The sequence below is a fragment of the Coccinella septempunctata genome, chromosome X (assembly GCF_907165205.1).
Source record: "Coccinella septempunctata chromosome X, icCocSept1.1, whole genome shotgun sequence".
Lineage (NCBI taxonomy): Eukaryota > Metazoa > Arthropoda > Insecta > Coleoptera > Coccinellidae > Coccinella > Coccinella septempunctata.
The window spans coordinates 2,041,130-2,054,241 of NC_058198.1; the positions used below are offsets into that span (position 1 = coordinate 2,041,130).

Consider the following 13,112-nt stretch of genomic DNA (forward strand, 5'->3'; position numbering starts at 1 on the left):
TGAAAGCATTTATAATGAATGGAGCCTCTGGTTTCCGGAATAAGAGATACTGGTGGTGGTGGCTATAACTCTAGAATTACTGAGTGTACAGGCAAGATTCCGGTTTTCATTTAACCATTCCTCGATCCGGATGATTTCCGTCTGACTAACTACTGAACGCCATCTCTACATTCATCGTTTAAACTTGCCAGTTAGTGGTTCGTCAAATCCACAAGCCTCGGTTGTCTCTGCATTTGATAAATGTGCCATCAAAAACTTAATGAATATGGATGGGGGAGCATTCCCCATCGAATTTGCGTATTTGTGTAATGACCCAAACGATTCCAGCAACAATTTCTAAGATATTCACTTTAATCCCCCCCTAAACGACCCCTTCTATCGCAAAGCTCACCATCGAAGACTGAGGCTGATGTTCAAATAGAATTAAGAAGATGCTCGAAACAAAAACGCACAGAACTTACGGATAATCCGGATCCAGGAACTTTTAATTATTACCTTCCAAGAAATCCGAATAGAAATAATCATTCTAATTATTATAGAGGCGGAGTGAATCGAGTTAAATGTGTGTTCGGAAAAACGAAACAATGTTTTGCATTGCAGGCGTAGTGAACAGGACAGAAAACACAAATCAGTTCAATATTTTTAAATTTTGACGTGTAGCAGCTCATTTAAGTCGATATACTGAGGTCTTGGTGGAGAACTACATGTGATACACAGAAAAAGAACAGTATAAGTTTGGAATTGAGGATAATATATGTGATATTGGCGAAGAAACGCATGCACAGCTCGAATATCGTGCAGCCCCCTTTACGTGTTTCAACATGCACAAGGAAACCTGAACAGGATTCTATCCTATTGTGTTTTAGATAATGATGAATTTCAAGTGTTCCGAATAGCCCATTAAATTCAATATTCCCTTTTGTTTGGAACTACAACATTGAACTTACGAGTGATTAGATATTTGAAATTCGAATAAGTTCGGAGGGGTGGCCAAGATGCAATTTACTTTCCCGACTTGCTCCACTTGGAAATTAGGAACTGGGGGTAGAGTTCCGCTGCATCGCCAGCCCTCGGAGTTAATTTGGCTATTTGCGGATAATGGCCTTCAAATATGCGGCTCATTATATTGGCCGATTCAATAGATCGGCACGCCTGCCTATAGGACAAAGCAGTCGAGAGTTGCCGTGGTTTTCGCTTATTCCATCTCATTACTCATCCACGTCATCCATTCACTGGCAGTAATTATAAATCTTACAGATTACGCAGACCACGTATTATTTTATTCACGACCCTTTAACTTTGTATGGATATCATGATTGATCTAAGCCCCGACCATCAATGGCTCTGATTGATATTCAGAGAATGTATGCGGCGTAGACCTTCGGGATTACCAGATTTCATTGAAAACTCACCAGTTTTCTTCACGATTCAATTCCAAAATTTGATTCAAAGTAGTATTTCCAAATATAACTGTGACCGTAATGTTTCCTCGCCCTGGTATAAGTAATTCGCGAAACAATGTAACAGAGCGGAATCGAGAGAAGATCGAAAACGATTCCATTCCACCCTTTAGAGTGAATTTTGCTAACTTTACGGATTTCTGAAGAGGATAAAAAAATATTTGGGGAACACGGAGCCGTTTTAGAATCTGTTGACACACCTCTTTGAATGCGAATGAAATTCGGCATTTGATGAACTCTCGGTCCTCTCTTTAGATCCAACTGAAGCGAGAGAATTTATCGTTGGGAATGTACCCCTTTCGCTTCGATCGTTCTGAATAGATTATCATTTTCTTTAGGGCGAAACTGAGTCGTCCGGAAAGTTCGGGACGTTTTAATTTAATGTGTGAGACCCTTTATGTTATTACTGAGCCTTATCGGAACCTCTTTTCTTTTGACGTCACCGCTGTGTTGAATAGGAAGCAAATTGGAACAGAAATCGAGACAGCTGGCGCTGAGTTTTACTTTGGCCGAGTGGTTGATGCCTACTGAACTCGAAAATGATGAGGGCGAGATCATCATTCCCAATATATTTTTCATCGATTTATTGGGTTTCTCTAATAGTGAGATAAAATATCCACCCTCATTCTGTGTTTGCCCTCCGATTCTCCTCGTATAAAAGCTGCCAAGTCACAAAAGAGACACTTCAGTCGTCTGTACGGTCATGAAAATATTGAACATATAAACTGCTCATCAAAACTCGAGGGTTTTGAATAGGTTTGTGTTTCTCTTCAGAAAAACCCAATTTCCTTCTGATATATGATAACAAGAGTTTTCAGATCAAAAAAATGTAAAAATTTCGACAGTGAGTGAAGTTCCAAAATGCGTATGAAAAAGGAACCATAATTCGTGAAGACTTCAACAAACCTTCAGGCTTTTTCCCCGTCGAAACTTTGTGTCTCTGAATGAAAGGTGCATTTGAAGTTCTGAAATCGCGAATGAGGTCGATTGTGTTCCTGAATCGATGCATGCAAGTGTTAAAATTCAGATTTATTGGATCGTTTTCGAGTTAGTGGAGCATGGCATCGAAGGAATCTTCTCCGCCGAAGTTGAATCATTTCACGAGGTGAATATATGCCCAACCAGATAAAAACTCATGAAGTTGAGAGCGAGGCTCTGGTTTTTGGCCAGAGCCAATTCCTCCATCCACCCTATAAATGAGGCCCCCTGAACAAATCAATCATTCTTGTCGGCACAAGGCCTGGCATCCATTTACCGGAGCAGCTAGGTGAATGATAAAACTTCATCTAATATGCAAGTTCTAGTAGAACATCCGTCGATTCGCTCTTTGTTATCGGCATGAGTTTTGTGAATGCTTATATCTTTCCGACTTCCGCATTCACCATGTTGTATTATCTTTCGGAGTTTTCCATGAAGGAATATATCTTTGTCAAAGATTGGGCCTTTCAAATATTCCTGGTACGAATTCTGCACAAAGAAAACAATTCCATTTCGAATAATACATTGAGTCCAACGAGTCAAGGTGAAAATATTCGCAACAACAGTAATTACTTATTCCATTCAACATTGATAAAAAGCATTTTGAAGTGGAAATTCACAGAAATATAACATCATACTTCATACTAAAGTGCGAGCTTGCTTCCATAAATTCATGTGTATTCATTGACGTTGAAAACAATTTTTTTTCAGTATTTTCATCAATTCCAACTATAATTGGGTATTGAAATATTACCCTATTTCAATTTGTACGAATTACACTTCCAAGATATAGAAAAATTTCCTCGAAAATTTGCTAAAATAGACTTTTTAATTCGACCTGTAAAAACGAATGCATTAATTTGGTTTGAGCTTATGGCGACATCTAAATAAAAGTGTAATAGCACAATTCGCCAGTTCCAAAATCAATGACCCTCGAGCTGCAAAATGGCAGATCCTGCAGGAACGGCGTTAATGAACGTATCATTTCCAGCAGGCATGAATGAGATAAACTACATGCATGAATATGGAATTATGAGAGGCATAAATTTTAATACGGTTTACTCATTTGTTATAAAAGTTTTAGCACTGAATCCGACATAAAAGTTAGGGAAAATATCCAACATCCATATTTTAAGTCTCGTCCCGGCCACTTCGTTTTCAGCAGGTAGGGATACCTACTGCAGGAATTGGCTACGAGAATACAGCTTTAAACGGAATCGGAAATACGGAAACTTAGCTATTTTCTCAATACAGATTATTATTTTTCAATGTCCCATGAAATCTCATTCAACTGCTATAAGTGCTGCAAAAAATGTCTTCCTATTTGCCGATGGACCTACCCATATATTGCGATTATTTACTTCCACCAATAAAACGGGTTTATTGGATAGGAGAACGTTCAGAATTTGTCCTTCTGTTTCTCATCTTTGTAGTCATGCTTGGGAGTGTATGCAGCTCCTTAATTGTAAGCAGGCTCGAGTCTATGTGTTAATGGATCTCAAAGAATAAGTTTGTTGTTCTAAATGAAAGTGTATTTGTCGCTTAGAATCAATAATTTCCTTCTTGACGCATCTCTGGGAGAACTTATTCATATTCTATGAGTGGTTGCTTTTCCTACCTGTATTTGATACCTACATATTTTAGATACTTTGCCCAAAAACCCCGAAAAGGACGAGATGTAGAGGGACAGGGATAACTGGAACGTCAATAACAGAACACATTATTTTTGCGAATCACATGCTTTCGGGGTTTTCTCGAATCATATTTCTTAGCGTGTACAAAACCATCTTCTCGATTTATACGGTCTTTGTAACAGTGAGAACGGACGATCTGCCGATTTCAACTGAAGAATTAACCTTTTCATAACGTATGTTTCGTCCTGTCCATTCATTCGACACTCCGGAATAAAAAAAAATTATATCTAATGCGCAGCATATTACCTCTTCTCCAGTCTTACATATACATAATTAAATCTTAAATTATTCATATATCTATATATTGAAGTCACAAAAACAAATAATTCTACAAAAACGGCCATTATATCTGAAATAATCGATATTTCGATTCCCAGAAATCGTTTTGTGTTCGGAAATGCAATTATTAAATTGATAAAACTTGTTTATTTAACTGTGGGTTTCCCAATCAACTCTATTTTGGTGAAAATATATAAAACGGTGCCATACACTGGACATTTTGAATTGGATCTACAGGAAGTGAAATGTCATTCGAAATCCCATAAATAAGAGCGAATATAAACGTTGTAAATCGACATTTGATATTGCTCTTGTGTGTCATATTCGGCTATCAAAAATCCTATGATAAACCTCTACGTTGGACACATATTGTTTTAGACAAACAGAAAATCTCGCTATAAATTCACTTGTTGTCGGATTTCATCAATCACAAATTATCATTCGTCGATTTCATCCAGAACGTATTGGTTTTAACTCGTTTAATTCCTGCTTGATATTTTGATTCGGTTTTATTGGTCATGAAAGAATGATTGTACCGTGGGATGGCCTAAAGCTGGGTACAGACATGCAACAGAATTTCGTAACTTAACGGCTCTTTTAAATGAAACTGTTTTGTTGCATGTCTGCACTCACCTTAAGATCGGTGAAATGTTCATGTTTATGGACGATTAGAGATGTATTTGGACTTCTGGGTTACTTCTGATGGTGGGGACTCATGTCATCTGATGGCCACCAGTGCCTGCCTTTTCAAGGGATGCAGGCATAGTTCCCGTCGGAAGAAGTAGAAGCCGAAGGAATAACTCGAGGGAACTGAAGATCCCGGATTCAAGTTTCCGACAACGAAATCCCTACATAATAAGTTTCCTACCTTAATAGGTGCTTTCACTAGACAAATTATATTTCACGCCATAATTTCATCAACGCTGGAAAGACGTATTCGGCCAAATACGGCATAATTAAAATCCTTAACCGTTTTCGGCGAGCGCGGGAGATCAGGTGGCATCTTAATTTGAGATTTTGGAGATCTCTTTCATCTAACAACGCTGCATTGCCCTCGATCGGTTGAATTAATCAATTTTTCAATTTGGGTAACGGCTAATTTCCTCGATGATTCACTTTCCAACTAATCATATAAATTTAATTTGAATAATAACGTGGATTCTTTGAATTATTCGATAATGCTCGAAAAAATCACCAGAATTTAGCAAAAAGTTGGAAAATTCAATAGTATATTCAACGATGAATATTCTCCATCGAAGGTTTGAATAATTTCCGCAATGTATTTGTGACAATGTGCGATTAATCATTTCCTAACTCCCTAGTTGACACAACTTCAATAGCAGATGAACCATTTTAAAAGCGTTATGTTAAAGAAAAAGTAGAGTTTGTTAATCCCCTAGCTAATTCTAAAGCAGTATACATATCCTTCCACATTTCACACATTTCTTCCTTCACCAAGTTATACAACCATTGCATATTCATAACTAGAAAATCTAATTGTTTGGAATGCGAGCTCCCTGGTTAAAAATAGCGATGCTGTAACAAAAATCATAAAATTTATTTCATGGTCCAGAAAATTCCTATTCATCGGCTCCCTGTACATTATTTATTAATACATGTTCATGACCGATGGACCTGAAGATTCTTTGGTCTAAGCAATGCTGCACCGTCTCATTTTGAGGTTAGAAATTTAAGAAATCGTTTACATTCTTCCGAAAGTTTTGATGCTCAACTCTTGAACGTTCTCAAGTAATGGTCTTTCAAAATTTGTAATATTTTATATTGCTCTTTTTCCAATGATGTTTCTTTTTAGAAATAATATTGTTTTTCCCCATGAAAAGACACGTCTTTTGTCGATTTCCCCCTTTCAGATTATTAATGCGAGGTAATCTCGATCTCCGATGAAAGCAGGTCGATTGAAGTGAAAGTAATAAATCTGGAAGAGTTCATCCCTCGCACTCTAGACCTTAAATTACAACGCGAAATAGACGGGGTAATTCGACATCGCCTGGCACCCAGCAAATTTGAAAATATGCGTTCGATTTTCTGCTTGAATCGAATGATAAATGTCGCGTTCATGCGTGCCATTACTTTGCATGAAATAGCCAATTTTCAGTATTTGATTGATTCCCTACAGAATTAGGCACGGTGTAGCGGCTTCATTTCAAGGGTCTCAGAGTGTTGGTGGAAAGTACAACCTGTTGACAAGCGGGATACTCAGATATTTCGCCTGTCCCTTCAGAAGTTTATGCAATAACTTATCACTTATACCCTTTCGGAAATACATTATCTGTAGAATGATCAATATGGGGATCGCAAAAAGGGGTGAAAAAAATGATCCAATTCTTCTAGAGAGTGTACCACTATCGAATCGCTTCAGAATGTTGTGTACAACCTCCGCTTCGAGAAGGTGTTCACCCAAACAAAAGACGATTTCTGAAGGAATAACCTCAACAAAACGAATCCTATAGAGAATTCCTCTGACATAATCTAGCTTCAGCTTCTCTCCCAATACATCTCATATCGAAAGTATGCCATATTACCCCTCAGAATTTCTACCAAGTGGTCGTCCAAGTTACATCAGTTCTACGATGAAGCGGGAATATCTTCGGTTGGTATGCAAACCGAAGTATTCCAGAGAGGAGAAACATCTAGAAGTTAATTTCTTGCATGTAGTTCAATTTTCACACACAAAGCGTCGCAACGGTTGAGGAATTCTAGAGGCATATTGAAAACAAGAACAATAAACCACGCTCAGGTTGAACTTGGAAAATTCTGCTGAGGGTAAAGGAGAAAGACCCGAAATTGAGTGAGGTTAAGCTTAGCGAAACTTTGAATCGAATCCGTAGACTGAAAATAACATCTCACGCTCAATCTTTTTCCCTCTATTTTACCGGAAGATTCTTCCAGAAAGTCTCAGTCTCAAGCTTTCCACAATTTTAATTATCTTTTATATCATTGACATCTTCCCAATTATTCGTCATTTGTGAAGTTCACAATAATAATAATGAAGTTTCCAGCAAATCTTCAATCTGAATAAGCATAATGGAACATTGCACCGTGGAGTATCTAGTATAAAAATAAAGAGTGGTTGAAGGCAGAGGTGAATGCTCTCATTATAAAATTAATAGGCTTCGTTGTTGAGATCATAACGCAATGTTGTCTTTTTAAGCCCTTGGGCTGGCACAGTCCCATTATTTGTTTGTAAGAATTTCTTGGCATCGCTCGTTTTTGAATTAACTGAATTTAATAATCCTAGAAGGTTTCTGATATTCACGAAGTCACGTAATATTTATTTATTATGGTACCAAATAAAAAACATTCAGAGTCTCTGTAGAGGTCGAAAGTTATGGTGAATAAATAGTACGAAATTTTTTCTGAGATATTTTAGATTCATATTATAGAACTAATAAATGACCGTTGGGCTCATATGTCCAGATTCAGATTGGGAGAACATAGGAAAAGATCAATAATCTACTCTTTCTTATGCGGTCGCACAAACTTCCCATATGAATCGACCGTACATTCAACATTCAACAAACATTGTATCCCATACTCTGAAACTTGGCATATTTTATCGATTGCCTAGCTATAATATTTTATCTCCATAGTGGGACTCGAACCATAAAAACATGGAGGTGTGATATGCGATATTTTCGTGGGTTATAAGACGCCCGCGAAAAATATATTTCCAAACGTTTTCACACTCCTTCTCATGTTCTATCTCACTACGGCAGGGAAGGGAAGTATTTCCATTGAAAATCCCATTAAGCAAGTACTCTTGGAATATCCTGAGTTGCTACTGAGAGGGGTTGAGTTGAGAGGAACGTCGAGTTGTGTTTAAATCGAGATATACAAGGTGAATCGGTAATTTCGAGCAATATTTCTAAGGATGATAGAGCACTAAAAAATAAGTGCTTTCAGTCTAATGAACCTAAGTCCGAAACCGCTTATTGAGGGTGATACAACCCTTAAAATGGTCCTAACGATAATCGGATTTTATTATATGTACCTTAATAAGCGGTTTCGGAAATAAGTTCATTAGACAAAGACAAAGTTCTGAACCAACAATTCATAATGTTAGGACGAGAAAGTATCATCGCGATGATCAAACAACAGAATTAGATTTGAGTAATATTTCATAAATGAATGGAGTGACTAAGTAATATCAATCCTAGCTGAACCCAAATAGTGGAATTGATTTGAATCGTTCAGAAGTTTAATTGTTGTTGGTATGCCACTCGTCATTTATCCTCCATCTGGTGATTCATACAACAAAGCAAGCTGTTGGGAATAATCAACATTGATTACTTAAAGAAATGAGTGATGCAGATATTTCCGAGTTATGCTCGAAACTATAATAAAGGAGTGGGGATGCTCCAGGATTCTGATGGTGCAATTCATTTCTGTATCCGAATTTTCCAAAGTGAAATTTAATTTACGTTTCCTCGTCGCATTTCGTTGTTGAAATCTCGGTAAAGCTGTCATTTAAAGGGATATCTGAATAGACGGTAAGCAATTTCACGTCTTGTTCGAATTGGTGAATAGCCAGTCCCAATAGTCGGTGTCCCAGGATATAAGAAAATGCAGATTCATTTTATATTCAGGGCTCGCTCTTGAACGCATTCGACTGCATTGTTTCCGATTATTCATAAAATTGGAAAGTCTACTTGAGACATCAATAAAATTTCTAGCCACTAAGTATTACGATAAAAGACATTTTGTGCAGTCTCAATTTTATCACACGAGCTTTTTTTCACCAGGATGGGTTACTTGACCACTGCACGTGTTTCGCTATAACCTTCAACGATAGCACTTTTGGGTGGGTGAAGGTAAACTACGTCACTTGATTATACAAACAAAAACATAGATAAGAAAGCAATTCATTACTTTCACTTATCTGATCAATTCAAAACTTCTAGTCTCGCTCTTAGAAAAGTGAATTCCAAATTCACTGAAGATAATCTATATCAACAATGAACGGAAAGTCTTTACCATCGCCAACTAAGAATTTCCTATCTCGATAAATAAAAACACAGATTTTGGGTGCTTACCCGATCTTGGAAAAGGGACTAGAATGTCGAGAAATCATTCATGAGCAAAAGACGAAAGGTGGTGTCTGTGGTGACACTATTCTGCGTAATAATCCCATCTGATGGACGCTACGAATGCTGTATAGGAATTAGGCTAATTCGATCAAATCCGCTTCCAGACTTTGCTTTTAATCCATTTATTTATACGGTGCATGCATAATTACGTTTAATTCATTTGGCTACACGCAGACTTCCATTAAAGTTGGGAACTTTTTAAATTTAGCCCCAGACTTACAAGTTGGGGCAATTCCAAAATGGAATGTTTAATTGAAATATTCTCTTCTACGCCACCGCATCATCGTAACTTCTAGTGCGGACGTAAATGTCCGCGAGAAAAGGGTTTATGCCAGTTTGTGGTCATCATAAACCGGATCTCCCTGGATCCACGAATCGTTTCTTGAATTATTTCCCTTATTTATTGGTAGGCACGCAGACCGTATTCAAACCATCCACAACTCAGCAGACTTCATATTTTCAACACAAAAATCATCAGAGGAGCTTTTGATCAACCCAACACCGAGATGTTCGTATACCGGTATTAGATACACCGTGATAAATGATCGACATACCCGAAAAAAGATCTCGACGAGTCGCAGTCAGCTTTCGTGTTTAATTCGGCGTAAAATTAAACCTTTCGAAAGGAAAATTGGTGTAGAAAATTCCTCTCTGAGTTATCACCTTCAAAGATATATCAACACACATTTTCCCAACCCTCAGAGTAATTAGTTTATAAATAAAGACGACAGGACGCGAATAGTTTTACATGAAACTTTGTGAACTTTCCGTATGTAATGCGATATCTGACACGCGAAAACCGCGAGAGTTTTGGGTTTCGTTTAAGCTTTCATTCTTCATAGGCGTATCTGTTCGCTGGAATATCAAAGAATACCTCTTGAAGAATTCCGTATGGCAGTATTCTCATACCTCATCGGGAAGTCTTCATCCTTTGGAACAAGGAATTCCCAATCAACTGCGTCCAGATGTTGTACCTTGACTATTTCAACTTCTGGTGGAACCATATATTTTCCTAGGCTGGAAACTAATTCTCTACCCGAAAATATAACTATTATTACTAGCTTAGCTGTAATAATGCAAAGTTTTTATTGAATTATTATCGACTAAGTACTATTGAAAATTTGATTGATCCGACACTGGTGCCGATATCTTCCCGACGAACCGCCCCTTGTGTGTGCTCCCTAGGGAAATGGAAATGTAGAGAAGTTCTGGAATCCGCGAATTCACCCCGTATTTCATACTTTCAAAGTGATATAAATATCAATTTTTATTGAAACTGTTATCGGAATACAGAATGTTCTGTTAAGTATAGTCGGGGTGATTCCCAAGGGTAGACGAAATCTACATTTGTCTCACGAAGAAACCCTGCCACACGTCAACGTAAAACTGATTAATTTTGCAGAGACTCGGTCCTTTCAGGAAAAGCGTGGAAGGACGTTACTATTCGAGAGAATAATATAAGAATGAAAAATGCAGACGTCCTTTTTTATGCTTATTTTTCTTACAATATTGTCACCTATAAATACGGAGTAACTGTAATGGTGCTAGAAAATTTTCTTGTGAGTTCTTTTTCGTAGATTCCAACTCTGAGCTCAGATTTTCTATAATTATTGTACAGATTTCATCTTTCGACTCATAACTCTGTCAGTCCATAAATCTGCTCATCTAGGATCGTCTTTGCTTTCACAATTTCAGTTAATTCCATGGGGAATAATTTCATTATTAGGATCAATCATTTCCTTTGAGTGGAGTCTGAGTGTTTGATATTTTATATACCGACCAGAAAACCAGATCCACGTTGATATCTTTTTGTGATTTCTCAATAAATAGTATGATTAAAAGTTGCACTCGTTCTAGGGAAATATCGTGCTTTCCACAGTTCCAGTGAGCAAACTAAAAATTTTAACGAAACCGAGTAGTCGCGCATAATTCGGAAACTTCTCGGTCCTTTGTTTCCCGCGAGGTCGAGGCAAGAATATGAAACCTTCAAAACGGAAATTTTGCCTCTGGTGAAAATTTTTGTTGAAATTTCCTCGTGCCAGACATTCGCGAATTCTGGCAATATCGCGACCTCATTAGGAATTTTCAACGTTCTATAGATCATGAGCTCCTTTACTCGTTTGCCGAATAAGTTTCTACAGTCTTTCTTTCGAGTGTTTCAGGTTTCACTTCATTAGAGAGGAAGGGACTTTTGATGTTTATCCTTCGACTTTAATCAGATCAGTGCATCAAGAAATATCATAAATTACCAATCAATTTAATGGATTTCATATTCTATGTATTTTTCATTCGATCATTTCTCTTCGTCTTAAAATCTTTCCCTTCACTCAACTAATAATACTAATACTGCATATACAAGTGAAGGCTAACCGAATGTTATTTCCAGATAATCGAGGATCATTGGCATTTCACTCACAATCGAGTAGCGAAAAGGTCTCTCTCTCCTAATCACGAAAGGAAAGTACGACTAGCCGTTGATACCAGAGTTCAGTGGGCTCAACAGCAGACAGTCAAGAGGAGGGTGAAAAGAGATCTGACCCTTCAAGATTCTGATCCGAAATGGCCAAGCATGTGGTATTTGGTAAGCATCAATAGTCCATTGTTATTCTCGACAAAACTTGAAATGTTTCACTGAAATAGACTCTTAAATAACAATCCTTATCAATTTTCTTCTCTAGAATCGAGGAAATGGCTTGGATATGAACGTCATTCCAGTGTGGCAAGAAGGTGTTACAGGGAAGGGTGCTGTAGTGACCATTTTGGATGATGGATTGGAAAAGAATCACCCAGATTTACTCCAAAATTATGTAAGTTTTCCCCAAGAAGTTAATATCACAATAAAACATCGATTTTTTCAGGATCCAATGGCATCATATGATGTAAACGGTCATGACTCAGATCCAAGTCCACGTTATGACATGATAGATTCCAACAGACATGGAACCAGATGTGCTGGTGAAGTTGCAGCAACGAGTAATAACTCGGTTTGTGCTCTTGGAATCGCACATGGTGCTAAAGTTGGAGGTGTGAGAATGCTGGACGGAGATGTGACTGACGCAGTAGAAGCCAGATCGCTGAGTTTAAATCCACATCACATAGATATATACAGTGCCTCTTGGGGCCCAGATGATGATGGGAAAACTGTTGATGGGCCAGGGGAAATGGCTACAAGAGCCTTCATCGAAGGAGTGACCAAGGTTGGTTTAGTCATTTCGAAGGAATTGAATGTTGGTTATGATTTCTTTTTTTTTTCAGGGTCGAAATGGTAAAGGTTCGATTTTTGTTTGGGCGTCTGGAAATGGTGGCAGAGATCAAGACAATTGTAATTGTGATGGTTACACAAACTCCATATACAGCTTATCGATATCAAGTGCTACAGAACATGGCCATGTACCATGGTACAGTGAAGCATGCAGTTCTACTTTGGCCTCAACGTATAGTAGTGGTGCTGTTGGCGAGAAACAAGTTGTCACAACTGACCTACGATTTGCCTGTACTAGCAGTCATACCGGTACAAGTGCTTCTGCACCTCTAGCAGCGGGTGAGTGAAATAACTGTTTTCTATTCTGAAGGGTTTCGATACTATGACTTAT

General features: G+C 37.9%; 1 protein-coding gene across 4 annotated transcripts in view; it reads left to right on the forward strand.

Moving 5' to 3' along the window:
* The window catches only part of LOC123322070 (furin-like protease 1), a 52,642-nt gene that overhangs the window by 34,434 nt on the left and 5,096 nt on the right, over nucleotides 1-13,112 (forward strand). For all 4 annotated transcript variants that reach the window (XM_044909902.1, XM_044909904.1, XM_044909905.1 and 1 more), the window contains exons 3-6: nucleotides 11,906-12,100; nucleotides 12,198-12,326; nucleotides 12,378-12,716; nucleotides 12,775-13,060. In XM_044909902.1, coding sequence (XP_044765837.1) covers nucleotides 11,906-12,100; nucleotides 12,198-12,326; nucleotides 12,378-12,716; nucleotides 12,775-13,060 — 949 coding nt within the window. The remainder of the gene's footprint in view (nucleotides 1-11,905; nucleotides 12,101-12,197; nucleotides 12,327-12,377; nucleotides 12,717-12,774; nucleotides 13,061-13,112) is intronic.